The 17,134-nt window shown below is 51.2% G+C and overlaps 1 protein-coding gene across 1 annotated transcript in view; it reads left to right on the plus strand.

The window, feature by feature from the left end:
• LOC149871352 (solute carrier family 9 member C1-like) overlaps nt 1-17,134 on the plus strand; it is a 200,449-nt gene that overhangs the window by 40,326 nt on the left and 142,989 nt on the right. The window contains exon 8 of the mRNA XM_090034612.1: nt 4,719-4,863. Coding sequence (XP_089890738.1) covers nt 4,719-4,863 — 145 coding nt within the window. The remainder of the gene's footprint in view (nt 1-4,718; nt 4,864-17,134) is intronic.

The following is a 17,134-nucleotide window of genomic DNA, read 5'->3' on the forward strand; positions in this document are numbered from 1 at the left end:
TCCTGCCTGGCTGGTTGTCAGGACTCAGGGTGGCAGTTAGACAAGCTCCCATTCTGGAGTGATTCCCTGGGGGACACTGGCTGCTGGCTGCCACATTTCTCTGTCTTGCCTCAGTTAAAATGCTTGGGTATGGCTGCTCCTTATTTTTGCAGTGTTCTGAAGGCTCCCCGCAAGGCAGGTTCCTATTCTGTCTCACTTTGGTGCTTCTTATCCTTTGTTTCTTGCTCTCTAATTTGGTTCCTTGTCTCCAAGACTAGTTACTGGTTCCTTGTTCCCTGCTCCCTTGCCTAGAATTCCCTTTCCCAGGGGATCAATAATTCTTGATCAGGGTGCTGCAGCACTCTGGGGTGCTGCAACAGTCTTTGAAGGATGCCAGTAGTAGAGAGGAGATAAGCAAGATAAGCACTGGTCCCAGTGAGGAGATAGGTTCAGGCTCTTCCCTTTCAGTTGCTCTTTTTACCCACTCACAGCGGCACAGGCTCTTCCCTACTAACTGCTTCTCTTCCTTCCTGACTCCCCTTCAAGCAAGTAAGTATCATAATAAACAGGGATCTGGGTTTCACATGGGAAAATGGAGAAAAATGCTGATTTCCTCTTTTACTGGGAAAAAGCATGGGTTTCTCATTTTAACAGAGAAACGTGGATTTTGCAGTTTTGCAAAAAGCTCTCTGCAGAGTTCCAGCCTGCAGGGAGCTGGGGAGCGGGAGGGGAGCAGTCAGGCAAGGGTCGCTATGCGCATGTATATTAGAACTGTGTGAAACAGTTTTGATTCAGTTTCGGATTCATCCGTTTTGGAGGACAGTGATTTGTTTCAGTGTTTTGCATCACTGTCCTGTTTCATTTCAGCTGAATCTGTATTGAATCTCCTCCAGATCTGTTTTGAATGGGCTGCAAGCTTCGGGGCTGCAGGGTCCCAGTGAGGACCAGGATGGGGGGTGTGGATTGCTCATCCAGGGGAGGGCTGCTGCCCACCATGCAGGCGAGGACACCCCCGTGCAGATCTCTGATTCCTATCATGCCGGGTTGAGGGGCAGGGAAGCAGCTCAGAGCAGCGAGCAAGCCTGCTGGTCCCTGCAATGTGACTTGGCTCTGCAGGGAGCAGAGATCTGCACCAGGGGTTTTTTTCACCGCCGCTGCCCACCCTGCACTGCTCTGGTGACATGGGGCTGCTCAGGGCAGGCAGTGGCAGAAAAGAGACCCAAGCATGGATCTCTGTTCCCTGTGGAGTCAGGTCATGTGGCAGGGACCAGCACTGCCTTGCCATGTGACCTGGTTCCACAGGAAGCAGAAATCCACATAGGGGTCTCCTTGCCACTGCTGCCCACTCTGCACTGTCCTGGATTTTTGCTCCTTGCCAGAGCTAAGGTCTCAGAGCAGGGACCAGCACTGTCCTGTTGCATGACCTGGTTCTGCAGGGGCCAGAGATCCACTCTGGGGGTCTCCTCGCTGCCACTGCCTGCCCTGTGCAGCCCCGCATCATTGGGGCAGTGCAGGGTGGGCAGTAGTGGCAAGGAGGGCAAGGAGACCCGTGGCGTGGATCTCTGCTCCCTGCGGAGCTGAGTCATGTGGCAGGGCAGCAGTGTACAGCTGTTCCTCTGCAAGCCCAGCTCCGAAATTCTGAAATTTTCCAAAACATTTCTGAAACATTTTGATGCCTTGTTTTGTTTCAGAGATATTTTGGAGTCTTCTGTTTCAATTAAGATTCAGTGTTTCAGGCACCAAAATGGCCCGAAACACCTCTGAAACAAAACAGCTGCTGAAATTTCACACAGCCCTAATGTATATGCACTTGGCCACCTGGCAGTCTGGAGAGCAGCTTTCACAGGTCAGTCTAGCAGGGGGGAAGGAATTGAGGCCCTCATAGGAAGGGAAGGAGGTAGTGAATTGGGCAGGGCTGGGGCTGGGGAGCTTGCAGCTCAGTGCTAGAATATGCAGCCACATGGCCCCCGCAGGGAGCAGGACAGGGCCACAGGTGGCTCATCAAGGAGGCGGGGGTATGGGGCTGGCTCCCTGCCGCTGCACACTCCTGGTGGGGCAGGCAGACCCATGACCCCCAGATCTATGCGTGGGGCAGGTGTGGGCTACCTGCTATGGGCTTGGGCTCCCCACACTGCTGCCCTCCTCTTGGGGCCTCCGTGGCCCCGTGGGCAGGAGCTGGTGCAGCAAGGCAGAGTGCAGCCAGGCAGGGAAGCTCCTTGCTGCTGCAAGCTCTATGCTGCTCTGGCAAGGTGTTCCCTGCCCACCACAGGGCAGTGGCGCAGGGTTATGCCCCTCACTGCTCTGGGACATGGGGCTCACAGCAGCACTGAGCTTCCACACCTGGCCCTGCTCTGCCCTGCTATGCGGGTCCTGCTTACAAGCCCTCAGAGGTAGGTCCTGGGGGGAGAGCAGCAGGGCAGCGAGCCTGAACCCACAGCAGGTAGCCCACACTGGCCCCACGCATAGATGTGGAGGGCACAGGTCCCCCCTCTCCTCCCCAGGAGTGCACACAGCAGTGGGGAGCCAGCTCCACCCACCCCCCACCCAAGCCCACACTGGGCAGCCTGCATCTGCCCCCCCGCCCATGGGTTTTACTCCAGCCATGTTTCCCAAGGTGAAGGGGAGCTGGGCTCCATGCTCCACTTCGCTGCAGCACCTGGGGCTCCAGCACTTCTGCAGTAGGCTGTGGAACTGGGTCCCTGGCCCCATATCCCTGGCAGCTGGGGACCCCCTCTGGCAGGGCTGGGGGGGCAGGGGGCTATGGGTGGGGGGCAAGGGGCACAAGCAGGTCTTGGGTGCTGTAGGGAGGGAGTGAGGGGCACCAGCAGGTCCAGGGGGCTGGGAGGGGGGTGTGAGGGGCACCAGCAGAGCCAGGGGGCTGTGGGTGTGGATCCTTTAATCTCTTCGAATTGAATCAGAGCCCTCTGATTGGAGAGATTTGGAAAGATTCAGAGATTCAAACGTAGAGCCTGCTTTAAATGTTTTTTCTACATATCTCTAGGTACCTGGCGGCTTGTGAACACTGCAATGCTGGGGGTGCATGGAGCATCCCATTGAAGTGCGGGGGAGGGCTCCCCAGCACGCTCGGCAGCAGACCCGGAAGTGGACCAGAAACACTTTCGCTGGTCCACTTACGGGTCCACCAGGGAGCATGTGGGGGTGCCCCTGCACCCCCTCAGCTTGGTGACTGATGCCTCCTAGATCTGGTGGGGGCACCCAGGGTCCCCTTGTGGCTGATCGCCGAGGCAGGGGGGCATAGGGGGGCCCCTCGTGCACTCCCTGGCAGACTTGGAAGTGGACTGGAAGTACTTCCAGAAGCACTTCCAGTCCTCTTCCAGGTTCACCACTGAGCATGTGGAGGGCTCCCCCGCACTCCTGTGGGATGCTCCATATGCCCCACCATCGCAGTGTTCACAAGCCGCACCTGCTATCTCAAGATATGTAGAAAAAACTTTTAAAGCTGTGTCTATGTCTGAATCGCTGATTCTCCAAATCAGCATCAAATTTTCAGATTCGGATTTGGCTGAATTAAATCAGGGACAGTGATCTGAATCAATGAATCAAATCACTGTCCCTGATTTGGGCTGAATCCAAATCTGAATAGGGCCCGCTTCACATGCCCCTAATAAAAATACCAAAATTAAATACCAAAATGTATAGGTATTTAAAATATATTTTATTATAGTGACTGAGCCACTGATAGGTTTCCAGATTGCTTTACAACTGTAAATATATGAATAAAACATTGTGTTTGACTGATGCCTGTACACACACACACATATATATGCCTTTCATTTTAATAATGGATTTAATCAGAGAATTTACTATTTTTTTATCAGGGAAAACCAGGATCCCTGATAGTAAACAAATACATTTTTGACATGGGGTTCTGTTCAATTCACAAAAGTTATGGAGAACTGCCTTGAGTCTAACAAGATTGAGAACCACTGGCCTAGCTTCTTTCTTCATCCCTGTCTAACCCCTAGTCTTTGGACTCCCTAGTTAATGACACTTGGTTTTGAAACCTGACCCATCTTGTCTGGGTCATACTTGTGACACTGGTGAAGGTGAATGAGGAGGAATTGCTGGAGAAGAATATCAGCCACCCTCTTAGGAAAGGAACAGGATGGAAGGTTACCCTTAAGGTAGAAGCTCTGTGACCTTTGCTCAGAAAAACCTCATTCTAAATTGAATATCTGGATATCAACCACTGACCAGATTCTTGCTTAAGTTTACAGAGAAAATTGGAGTGGTGTCATTTTCAAAGTACCTATATGACACACCACCTTGATATTGCCAGTCTAGCTACAGTTTTACAGAAAATGTACTGGCATTAAAGGGAAATGGTGATCCTTTGGTAATGAATAAAAATTAGGTATCCGTGTTAATATTGTTACAGGTATTCACAGCCTTCTGCCTCATTATTATAAAATGTTACTGCTTCACTGTAGTTCATGATAGGAGGGAATGGTTTCAGGTTTTGGGTGGCAGTGTTCTTTCCTGGCTCAGTGTTCTTAGCAAATGTTGTGGGAAAGTGGCTTCTCCCCACTAAGAGTACTGTAGTTGGGTGTCTTGCCAGGTTCCATTTTGTCTCTCATGTTCAGCATGCATGCAAATATGTTAGGAGAGTTTGTAAGAAAGTAGGGACTGAAGTGCTTTCAGTATGCTGCCTGCACACAGAGCTATATCTCTCTTTCATTATTAATATTTTTGTTTATTATGTTCTATTATGCATTCAGGTTTCTAGTTATTTTGTTGCTGAGCCCTCTGCTACGTCACCTTGGCTATGGATTTAACTGGCACTGGGGAGCTGTTATTGTTTGGAGTGGAATACGTGGTACTTTTACATTGAATATGGCACTTGGGATTAGCAAAACAGCAAACGTAAAAGAAAGAAAAATGCAGAACATGGTAAAAAATTAATGATTTTTTTTTCACAATTTGTGCACAATTTGTCCTAGATAAATCAATTATTATGAAATAAGTATTTATTATTATTCAGAATCAGATTACCATAGTAAAATATGCAAGTACCTTTGACTATCTCATGAATGGATATTAACCTACATAAAATCAAGGTATTCAAATGCATGTTTGCAAATTGAAAGTGACCAACTTTGAAAGTGTGTTCTGACTAATTTAGGCTCATAGTAGAAGCAAGCAAAGAATAGATAATGATTTTTTTATTTGAAAACCAACTGACAGTTTATTAACTCAGATTATATATAACTTTTATCACGTTACAGACTTCATCAATATTGCTTCAACATTTTTATTAAATCTGTATAATTAGCATGAAATATATTTAGTATAAATAAGGATTTCTAGAACTTTATGTGGATTTAAGATATCCTGTGATTTTTTGTTAATAGTAGCTTTAGCAGAAGCTACCTCAAGCATTTCAAGTGCTTGTGGCCAAGATTTTAAAAGTATATATCTAATATTAAGTTCCTAAATCCATATTTAGGCAACTTTTCATTTTGAATATCAGATCACTTATTTAGGTATGTGTGGGTATAGCAGCATAACTCTTGGTTTCCGCTTCTGAAAATCTGGGCTTGTGTTTCCAAATTGCTCTGTGTATTTGGGATTATCAGATAAGATGAAGAACACCGTTTTGTTTGGAATTGCAGTGCTATTTCTTGTCCATGCTGCACTTATTCATTGCTACCTGTAAGGAACTATTGACTCTGCATTACTATTTTTCCTGAGACAAATTCAAGAGAAAGAAAGATTACTTCCATTTCAAGCATCAGGTTATATATATCAGCCTAAACATTAGGCCACAGTCAGGTTCTTTACTATTTAAACTAGGCAATACTTCTATTCATGTACATCTGTGGCCTCCATAAAATAGATGGTGTCAAACACTCTTGCCACTACTTTCACTTGAATCACCTGCATCTCAAGCTGCTGAAGATGCAAAAAATGAAAATAACACTTGCTAATCAAAGAACTCATAGAGTTCATAGACATTAGGGCTGGAAGGGTCCTTGGAAGATCACCGAGTCTAGCCCCCTTCCCCAGGGGCAGGAAGTCAGCAGGAATCATAGGATCCCAGCAAGATAAATATGCAGATATCTTTTGAAGGTGTTCAGGGTAGGTGCTTCAAACACCTCCAGTGGCAATCTATTCCAAACCTCGGGGTCTCGGACAATAAAGAAGCTCTTCCTTATGTTCAACCCGAATTGGTTATGGAGGAGTTTACAACCGCTGGTCCTTGTCATCCCTTGGGGCGCTCTGGTGAACAGATGTTCCCCCAGATCCTGGTAAGCACCCCTGATAAACTTATAGGTGGCCATCAGATCACCCCTGTGCCTGTGCTTTTCCAGGATGAAGAGTCCCATAGCTCTCAGCCTGTCGTCATAAGGTCTGTTTTCCTGACCTCTGATCATGCGCGTGGCTCTCCTCTGGACTCTCTCAAGCTTCTCCAAATCCTTTTTGAATTGTGGAGCCCAAAACTGGATGCAGTACTCCATCTGTGGCCTCACCAAGGCCGAGTACAACGGGAGAATATCGTCCCGGGATTTCCTTGAGAAGCATCTATGGATGCAAGCCAGCGTTTTGGTCGCTTTACTAGCCACAGCATCACACTGACGGCTCATGTTCATCTTGTGGTCAATCATGACCCCCAAGTCCCTTTCATCTGTAGTGCTAGCCAGCGTAGCTTTGCCAAGCTTATAAGGATGCTGCAGGTTTTTCCTCCCAAGGTGGAGAACCTTGCATTTTTTGGTGTTAAACACCATCAGGTTCTCATCTGCCTGTTTCCTGAGCCTGTCAAGGTAAGCCTGGATTGCCCTCCTGTCCTCAGGTGTGGATGCTTTACCCCAAAGTTTGGTATCATCGGCGAACTTGGCCAGTCCACTTCTGACTCCAATGTCCACATCATTAATGAAGATGTTAAACTATATAGGCCCAAGGACAGAGCCTTGAGGGACCCCACTGGTTACAGGGCACCACGATGATTGACTTCCTTCAACCACCACCCTCTGGGTCCAACCACAGAGCCAATTCCCCAGCTAGTGGATCGTGGTGAGGCTGAGGCTGCAGTTGGCCAGTTTTGCCAAGAGGTGATCATGGGATACCAGATTGATGGCTTTTTTAAAGTCAAGATATATGACATCAATCTCTTCTCCCTTGTCCAGGTGATAGGTCACTTGGTCATAAAAGGAAATAAGATTGGTCAGGCAGGACCTACCTTCAACAAACCCATGCTGGCTATCCCTCAGGATGTTAAGAATGGCCTCTTTGATGATTTTTCTAAGACCTTCCCCAGGATAGAGATCAGGCTGATGGGCCTATAGTTTGCCGGATCTACTTTCCTCCCTTTCTTGAAGATAGGCTCTTTTATCTCTTCCTTTAATGCCAACAGTAAAATTATAAGATGGTAAACTAGGATATTTATCTTGTTTTCTTGGCTTTTTAAGGCTTCTGTACTGTGTAGGACATGAAACTTCCATGTCACAGTTCCGGAGCTGAGAACTTTTACTTTAGCCTACAGGAATTTTGTCCCTTTGATCAAAATCAAAGTCTGGACGAAAGCTAAGTCCAAATAGCTTCTTTGAAAATATATTTTCCCAGTCTTAAATGTCTATTATGTCCCATTAAGACATTGTGTCTTTTGGGAGAGAAATAAGTCCAATGCACATTTTTATTTCTAAGCATAAATACTGCTTCTGCCTCAGGTCAAACAATACCCTGTATTATAAGAAAACTTATATTTCTTGTATTGGAAACAGCAGCTCTTCTATGTATTCCATCCAATTCTGTTAGTTCTCAAGAGATATTTGAAGGTCATTCACTTTAACCGTGTCTTTTGCAGTATTGTTTCTTCAAACATCCTAGGTCTGATGTTAGCATTGCTTCCCAATTTACTGAATTTTGTCTTCATCTTGAGTTAGGAGTATCCCACTGGTTACATCTGCATGTGCACATTTAATGCACAGTAACCTAAATTACTGTGCAGTACAAGCACGTGTCTACACCTGCACACCTGTACTGTGCAGTAACTATGGCAACTTGTACCCGATTAGTTACTGTGCAGTAATGCAAATGTAGATGCGTTACTGCACACTATAGCAGGAGCCTCCCAGCTGGGTCTGCCCAGCCACTAGGGGACCATCTGGAGTGGTTCCTGGCTGGCACCCTGTCCTGCTGCTGGCTGGGATGTTCTTTGGCAGTCTCTAACTCCAAGGTGTAAAAGTATGCAGCCATTTTGTGCTTCAGGGTATACACTCCAGGAAGCCAGCAGGAGCTGCTTGCAGCTGCAGCACCCCAGCAAGGCCTGTGTGCCCCACTAGACAGCCCACATGCTGGGTCCACCTGGGCTGTCCCCCCCCTGAGCCGCTCTCTGGCCACAGATAGGTGCTCCCAAGGGCTGAAGCTGACTGCATCCTTTGCCCAGCCCTGTAATCCCCCCATAGCTGCTGGCTTTGCTGGCTATGCCATCAGGACCAGCACCTACTGCTGCTCACCCACCCACACTTCTCTCTTTGCAGGACTGAAGTGAAGCACCTTGGCTGCATGGCTGTGACACCCTGGCCATGCCCCTTTTGGGGGTGCTGCTGCCAGTTCTCCTGCGCCAGCAGCACAGGGCCAGGGGTCCAGTCAGCTGGTGCAGGGCATGACATCCTCCTCCTTCCCCATGTCCAGCCCTAGCACCATCCATGTGCACCCACCCATCTGGAGCCCCAGGGTGCCAGCTGGACCCAAGAGGAGGTACACTCCCCTGTGAAGTGAAAAGTATGGCCTCAGGCAGTTTACTCAAGGCAGAAGCTCGAACACCCACATTTATGAGGCCCTGGCAGCTGGGATGTGTGCGGGGGGCCACTCCTGGTCAGTGCAGCAGTGCTGCATGAAGGCTAAGGTCTGGCAGGCCCAGAGGGTGGTTGTGACTGGCCACAATCGTTGGTCCGGTGGAGCCCCTAGGACCATGCCCTTCATGCGGGTGCTGACCTGCATTTTGTTGCCCCAAGAGCCTGCACCCCACCCTGACACCTCTGGTGACATGTCACCAGGGGAGAGCACCTTGGGCCTTCACCCTGCCCTGCACTCCTCTCTGGCTGCTGTGCCCACTGGCAGCCTGGGAAGCCCTGGCCAGTAGCTGCCTCAGCCTCAGCCCCACCCCACAGCCATCCATGAGGAGTGGCTGGCCATACCACTGCTGGCTGCCAGCAGAACCAGAAGCTCCCCAGGGGGGTCCTCACTAGGCACCAGCCCCCAGCCCACTGCAGTCCATGAACAGCAGGTGGAGCTGGACACTGCCTGGCATAGGGAGCCCCACGCTGAGCCACCAGTCTCACTGGCCCTGGACCCATGGTAAGTTCCAAACTGGGATGTGGGAAGCCTCCTTGCCCCTGCCTCTGCCCCCAGCCCCCCTCCTTGCCCCCCCACTGCCTGCACTCCCCTGGCCCCAGGTTTCCCCCCAAAGCACACAGAGGTGGGACACAGGTCAGACCCTTACTGAGCAGCCCATGTCCCCACCGCTGGGCAATGGCATGGGCCTCTCATGTGCTGAGGAAGGTGTAAATTCTGGCAGCTATTTACATGCTGGGGTTAGGAATGTGTAGCTCTACACAGGAATGTGTAGCTCTGTAACAGATAGCCCTCCAGGTAGCCACGGAGGTTGCAGGGCAGGCTGAGCTTGCCCCCTGAGCTGCTGTAGCTCAGGGTCCCAGTACAGGAGTGCAGGTGTGCCTGGGGCACCAGCAGTATCAGCAGCAGCAGGGTGTAACATCCTGGGCAGGCCTCCATCTGCAAAAATAGCCCATCACACACCACCCACAGCACACACAGCATGGGTATGCTCAGGGTGAAGTGGCAGTGTGGTGGGTGGCTGGCCCTGGGGCACCTCACCAGAGAGGCCCCCAGCAGGGAGGGCGGGGGAGAGCAAGGGTGCAGTCAGCTCCTCACCCCAGTTGTCTAGGAACCCTGTGTGCCCCAATCCCAGATGCTTGGGCTGGGTGGCTATGCAGCAGAGTGGTGGGCTTGGTGGAGGGGCAATGGTCATCAGGGACGGGAGCTGCAACAGCGGGTGCTGCCAGCAGCCTGGCCTGGCCCACCCTGGGAAGGGGAAGGCGGCCTGAGGCCAGCCCCCAGGGAACAAGCAAGGACAAGAGGCTTGGGCGGCATCCACCTGAGCCCAGGCCTGCCTGGCCAGCTTACCATGATCCTTGGACACTTGCACATGGCCAGCCTCCAATCTGAGGCCAGGCAGTGCAGAGCCCCTGGAGGAGAGCATCTTATCTCTCAAATGTTGCAAAGACTCACAAAAGCCTTCTGTCTCTTGCCTCTGCAGGGCCAACATCTGAACATGGGGGAGAGGCCACAGAGGCCCACAGGACCACCACCACAGGCTCGCTGCCACTTGCTGCTGGAGCTGCCTGGAAGCACCAGCTGCACTGCCAGTGCAGCCAGGAGGGGAGCTGCCTGCTCTGGTGGCTGGTGGAGGCCTGGGTGGCAGACCAGGGTCTCACCCCACCCTGGCCCCTGCTTCCCCCAGCCCTGCAGGGAGCCATGCGAACAGGCTGCACAAACAGGCACGCTTGTCTGCCTGGCATGTGAGTTAGCATGGAATTTGCGCAGGAGGGTGAGCAGGAGGGGCTGAGGCCCTACCTATGCACCCCCACCCTAGGGAAGCCAATCCCACCCATAGCCAGTCCACCAGCAGCATGACACGGATGGGCATGAGCCACACCCCGAGGGTCCCTGAGGGGCCTGCATTTTCCCCACCCCCCCTCAGCTCCTCAGAGGCCTCCACCCAGATGGAGCCCACAGTTCTGGGCTCTATGCAGACAGAGCCCCTGGCTCTCGGCTACAGGGGTTGCCTGTCGCCTTTTCAGGTTTTGGGGCCCGGGAGCATAGCCACCTCCCCTTGTGAGGTCTGCTCCCTACTGGGGTCTCTGGCATGCCAGCTGGAGGAGCTCCAGGCCACAGTCCAGAGACTGTGTGCCATCAGGGACTGCGAGCAGGAGATAGACTCCTACTGCCAGGCCCGTCTCCCTCAGGAGACAGAGGGTAGACCACAGTCTCCCTCCAGGATAAGGGAGGACTTGAGGACCTCCCTTACTACCCAGCCCAGGGGTTGGACCAAGGTGGTCAAGGGCCCCAAGGCCCCTGCCCTGCTGGAGCTATGCAACAGGTATGAACCTCTTGCAGCCCCAGCAGAGCCTGCTGAGTTGCCAGCTCCCACAGGCAACACAGGCATTACTGTAGCTACTGCCCCCGCTCTCCCCAAGACAAAACACAAAATGTTCATCATGGGAGACTCCATCCTGAGGGAGGCAGAGGGGGCAATCTGCCACTCCAACCTCTTAGCCCAGGAAGTCTGCTGCTTCCCAGGAGCTCACATCCGAGACATTGCGGAGAAGATCCCCAAACTCATCCAGCCCACTGACTGCTATCCCATGCTCCTTATCCATGCGGGCACCAATGACGTGGCTTGGAGTGCTCCCAGCCAGGTCATGAGGCACTACAGGGATTTGGGAGTGGGGCTAAAAGATCTGAGGGCGCAGGTGGTGTCTTCTTCTATCCTCCCAGTCTCGGGCTGCAGGCTGAGGAGGAAGAGGAGGATCCGGGTAGTTAACCAAAGACCACGGCACTGGTGTCATCGGGAAGGCTTTGGCTTCCATGACCACAGTCCGCTCTTTGGTGAAAGAGGCAACAAGCTGCTGGGAAGGAACGGCCTCCACCTTTTTCCGCTGGGGTGGAGGCTCTTCTCAGCCAAACTGGCTGACCTGCTCCACTGGGCTTTAAACTAAGCCCACCGGGAGATTAGGGGACTACTGCTACTGCTGGCCCACTGAGCAAACATAGCAAAGCCAGCAGGCCAAGGCACTTAAGGGATCCCACCCCTGCCCCAGCCCTGGAACAACTGGTAGGCAAGGCAAGAGCCCCCAGAGAGACACTTGCTTGTCTGTACACAAACGCCAGGAGCTTGGGGAATAAACAGGAGGAACTTGTCCTCCTGCCTAACGCAAATAATTATGATATCATAGGGATAACGGAGACTTGGTGGGACTCCACCCATGACTGGACCATGGGTATAAATGGTTATACCCTGTAGAGGAGAGAGCGAGTACACGAAATGGTCGGGGCATAGCTCTCTATGTCAAAGACAGCTACACATCCTTGCTAGCTGACATTGGCAACCAGGGTGGAAGGCTGGAGACCCTCTGGGTTAAAATCTGTGGAGAACATGGCACAGGGGATACGACAGTGGGAGTCTACTACAGACCTCCCACCCAAAGTCAAGAACTTGACCAGGAGTTTGCCAGGGAATTGGCTGAAGCCGCATGCTCCAGGTCCATGGTTGTCATGGGAGATTTCAACTACCCAGGCATCTCGTGGGAAGAGCGCTCAGCTAAATTCGAGAGGTCGCAAAACTTCCTCTCGTGCGTAGATGACCTCCATCTGACACAAGAAGTCTACGGGCCAACGAGAGGTACTAGCAACCAGGGACAACCTAATCGGCACCCTAACATCGATGGGAAGCTGGGTGACAGAAACCATGAGCTGATCACATTCACTATCTGCCGTAAAGCTGGCAAGACAGTCAGCAATACAGAAGTCCTCAACTTCAGGAAAGCTGACTGACAAGCTCAGGGGGCATTGGTGAGGCCCTAAGGGATCATGACCCAAAGGGGAGGGGAGTTCAGGAAGAGTGGTTGCTCCTCAAGGGAGCAATCCTTGATGCACGAGCGAATGCTATTCCGTCTTGGAGGAAAGGCAGCAGAAGGGCACAGCAGCCCCTGTGGCTCTCCAGGTAACTAGAGGACCTCCTGTGGCTAAAAAGAAAGACCTACAAAGAATGGAGGATGGGATCCACTTCCAAAGAGGAATATTCCGCAACAGTCCGGACCCGTGAACAAGGAAAGCCAAGGCTGTGACTGAACCCTAACTAGCTACAAGTATCAAGGATAATAAAAAGTCCTTTCTTAGATATGTGGGGAGCCGTAGGAAAAGCAAGGGCAACATTGGACACTTCCTAAACCAGAAGGGACAACTGACAGCCAATGCTGAGGAAAAAGCCAACCTACTAAATGGGTACTTTGCATCAGTTTTTCATCCATCCCACAGGTTGCCCCTGCCCATTATGGGACAGCAATGCCTGAATGAGGGCAATCCCTTGCCCTCCATCAGTGCTGACCTCATGAAGGAACACTTTGAGAGGCTGGACACCTTCAAGTCAGCTGGCCCTGATGGTTTATACCCCAGGGTACTCAAGGAGCTGGCAAGCATCATAGCCCAGCCCCTGGCATGAATCTTCAAGAGTTCCTGGCACTCTGGTGAAGTGCCTGAAGACTGGAAGAAGGCCAACGTGGTGCCTATCTTCAAGAAAAGGAAGAAAGTGGATCCGGCAAACTACAGGCCCATCAGCCTGATCTCTATCCTGGGGAAGGTCTTAGAAAAAATCATCAAAGAGGCCCTCCTCAATGGACTCGCTGATGGCAACACCATGAGGGAAAGCCAGCACGGTTTTGTTGAGGGTAGGTCCTGCTTGACCAATCTCATTTCTTTTACGACCAGGTGACCTATCACCTGGAGAAGGGAGAGGAGATTGATGTTGTATATCTTGACTTCAAAAAAGCCTTTGATTTGGTATCCCATGATCACCTCTTGGCAAAACTGGTCAACTGTAGCCTCGGGTCCACCACGATCTGCTAGCTGGGGAATTGGCTCCGTGGTTGGACCCAGATGGTGGTGGTTGAAGGAAGTCAATCATCGTGGTGCCCTGTAACCAGTGGGGTCCCTCAAGGCTCTGTCTTTGGGCCTATATTGTTTAACATCGTCATTAATGATGTGGACATTGGAGTCAGAAGTGGACTGGCCAAGTTCGCCGATGATACCAAACTTTGGGGTAAAGCATCCACACCTGAGGACAGGAGGGCAATCCAGGCTGACCTGGACAGACTCAGGAAATGGGCAGATGAGAACCTGATGGTGTTTAACACCGAAAAATGCAAGGTTCTCCACCTTGGGAGGAAAAACCTGCAGCATCCTTATAAGCTTGGCAGTGCTACGCTGGCTAGCACCACGGATGAAAGGGACTTGGGGGTCATGATTGACCACAAGATGAACATGAGCCTTCAATGTGATGCTGCGGCTAGTAAAGCGACCAGAATGCTGGCTTGCATCCATAGATGCTTCTTAAGCAAATCCCGGGACATCATTCTCCCATTGTACTCGGCCTTGGTGAGGCCGCAGCTGGAGTACTGCATCCAGTTTTGGGCTCCACAATTCAAAAAGGATGTGGAGAAGCTTGAGAGAGTCCAGAGAAGAGCCACGCGCATGATCAGAGGTCAGGAAAACAGACCTTATGATGACAGGCTGAGAGCTATGGGACTCTTCACCCTGGAAAAACGTAGGCTCAGGGGTGATCTGATGGCCACGTATAAGTTTATCAGGGCTGTTCACCAGGATCTGAGGGAATGTTTGTTCACCAGAGCCCCCCAAGGTATGACAAGGTCAAACGGTTATAAACTCCTGCAAGACCATTTCAGGCTGGACATAAGGAAGAATTTCTTTACTGTTCGAGCTCCCAAGGTCTGGAATAGCCTGCCATCAGAGGTGGTTCAAGAACCTACTTTGAACACCTTCAAGAAAAAAACTGAATGTTTATCTTGCTGGGATCCTGTGACCCTAACTGACCTGGGGCAGGGGGCTGGAGTCGATGATCTTCTGAGGTCCCTTCCAGCCCTAATGTCTGTGAAATCTGTGAAACCATCAGGCATGGCAGGCAGAGGACCTTGCCTGGGAGACCACCAGGGAGGAGGTGCAGCTCCAGGCATGCCACATGCACTGAGTTGAGCTGGCAGCCCTGGAATGGTGGCGCATGGAGCTACTAGAGTAGCAACTGGCTGCCCAGGGATGCCCATGGGAGGCTGTGCCCATGCTCCCCAGCAATTGGCCCTCCGCCTCAGTGTTGTAGGGCCCTTGGGTCCTGGCCACCACCCTTGAGCAGGCCTCTGGCATCACCCTGGAGCAGGTCCTGTAGTGCCCGCTGGCTAGGGTGCTGGCTACCTGCCACCAGGTTCTCTGCCTTGGGTCCTCTTGCAGGTGGACTCAGGGACAGGATCAGACACCTGAAGTGTGTTTTAAGTTTGGGGAGCAGTTTTTTTTTGTTGGAGGGTGGGAGGGTGATGGAGGGGCACTGTGTGTGGGGGTGAGGGGAAGGGGGCTGTGTTTGTTGAAGGTGGATTGTAGAAGGATGTGGGGGTTGTATTATTAATAAAATTTTCAGTTTCTCTTGCATGCGTGTCCTGGAGTGGTGCTGGGGGTGTGTACGGTGTCAGGGGAGGGGGGTGTGGGCAGTGGAGCAGGAGCAGGGAGTACAGGAATAGGGGGGTAGCCAGAGCCTCCCCCAGCTGGTGCCCTGGGCCCAGCTGGAGGGTGCATGGCTGCTCTGGGGCCTGGGCAGGAGGGGCATGGTGGGGCCAGCAGGGCCAAAACCATGGCCAGCAGTGCAGCGTGGGCCACTGGTTGCCAGGGGCAGGGGTGGTACAGGGAGGCAGGGTGGGCAGGGAGTGGGGGCCAGCAGCTCCCAGGCAGGGGAGGGGCTGGGCAGGGCTGTGCAGGTGGTGATGAGCCCTAAAGATGGCCACCACATGCTGGCAGCTGCCTCTGGCCTCGGCATAGTTGCCAAGTGCTGGCAGCTATGTTACTGGAGGCTGGAGCTCACCCCAGTGGCCATAGGGACACATGGCAGGCTGCTCTGACAGGACTAAATCTAGTCACAGGTTGCCTGCATGTGTAGACGCTGGCCTATTCCCGCTTACTGCACAGTAAATTCAGTGTGACATACATGCATATGTAGATGCACCCACTAAGTGTTCCTGTTCAACACATGACTTGTGGGTTGCTTAAAATTCAGTGAGAATGTCCTTTCATAGATGTCCTTTTCGTGGATCCTATTGAAAACCAACTGATTTTGTCCAAACTTCTTTTTAACATTTCTAAATGCAGTATTACCAGATTCTGATCTCTTATGTTTCATAAAATCATAGAAAATGAGGGTTAGAAGGAACTTCCAGAGGTCATTTAGCCCAACGCCCTCCTCAAAGCAGGACAAATAGAGCGTCCCAGCCAAAGTTTTGTCTAGCCAGGTCTTAAAAACCTCCAAGGATGGAGCATCCACCACCTCTCAGAGTAACCTGTTCCAGTGTTTTACTACCCTCATGAGAAATTTCTTCCTAATCTAACCTAAATTTCCCTTGCTGCAGCTTGAGACTATTGCTCCTTCTTCTATCATTTGCCATCACTGAGAACAGTCTCTTTTGAACCCTGCTATTAAATCTGTGCCTCAGTCTTCTTTTCTCCAGACTAAAAAAAGCCCAGTTCCCTTAGCCTGTCCTCAGAAGTCATATGCCCCAGCCCCCTAACCATTTTCATTGTCTTCTGCTGGACTATCTCCAGTTTGTCCACATCCTTTCTGCAGTGGGGGCCCAAAAGTGGATACAGGACTCCAGATGTGCCAGTGCTGAATAGAGGGAAATAATCACTTCCCTCAGTCTGCTGGCAGCTCTCCTGTTAATGCAGCCCAGTATGCCATTAGCCTTCTTTAACAATGGCACACTGTTGACTCGTATTCAGCTTATTGTCCACTGTAACCACAAGGTCCTTTTTTTCAGAGTTGCTGCCCATCTGGTTGGTCCCTAGCCTGTACCAGTGCATGGAATTGTTCCATCCTAATTGCAGGACTTTGCACTTCTCCTTATTGAACTTCATGAGATTTCTTTTGGTCCAATCCTCCAATTTATTGAGATCTTTCTGAATCCTAGCCCTACCTGCCAGAATATCTATTGCTTCCCTGCTTGGTGCCATCTGAGAATTTGCTGAAGGTGTACTCCATCCCATCTTCCAGGTCATTGTTAAAGATACCAAACAAAACTGGCCCTAGGAGCAACCCCTGGGGCACTCCACTTGATACTGGCTGCTAACTAAACATCAAGCCATTGATTACTATCCTTTAAGCCTGACAATCCAGCCAGTTTTCTGTCCACCTTATGATTCATCCAACCCATAATTATCCACCTTATGATTCAACCAACCCATACATTCATCCAACCCATACTTTCTTATCTTGTTTGCAAGAATATTATGGGAGACCATATCAAAAGCCTTGCCAAAGTCAAGGTATATCACGTCCCCTGCTCTC

Source organism: Crocodylus siamensis, chromosome 2 (assembly GCF_052110815.1).
Source record: "Crocodylus siamensis isolate JL-2025a chromosome 2, ASM5211081v1, whole genome shotgun sequence".
Taxonomy (NCBI): Eukaryota; Metazoa; Chordata; order Crocodylia; family Crocodylidae; genus Crocodylus; species Crocodylus siamensis.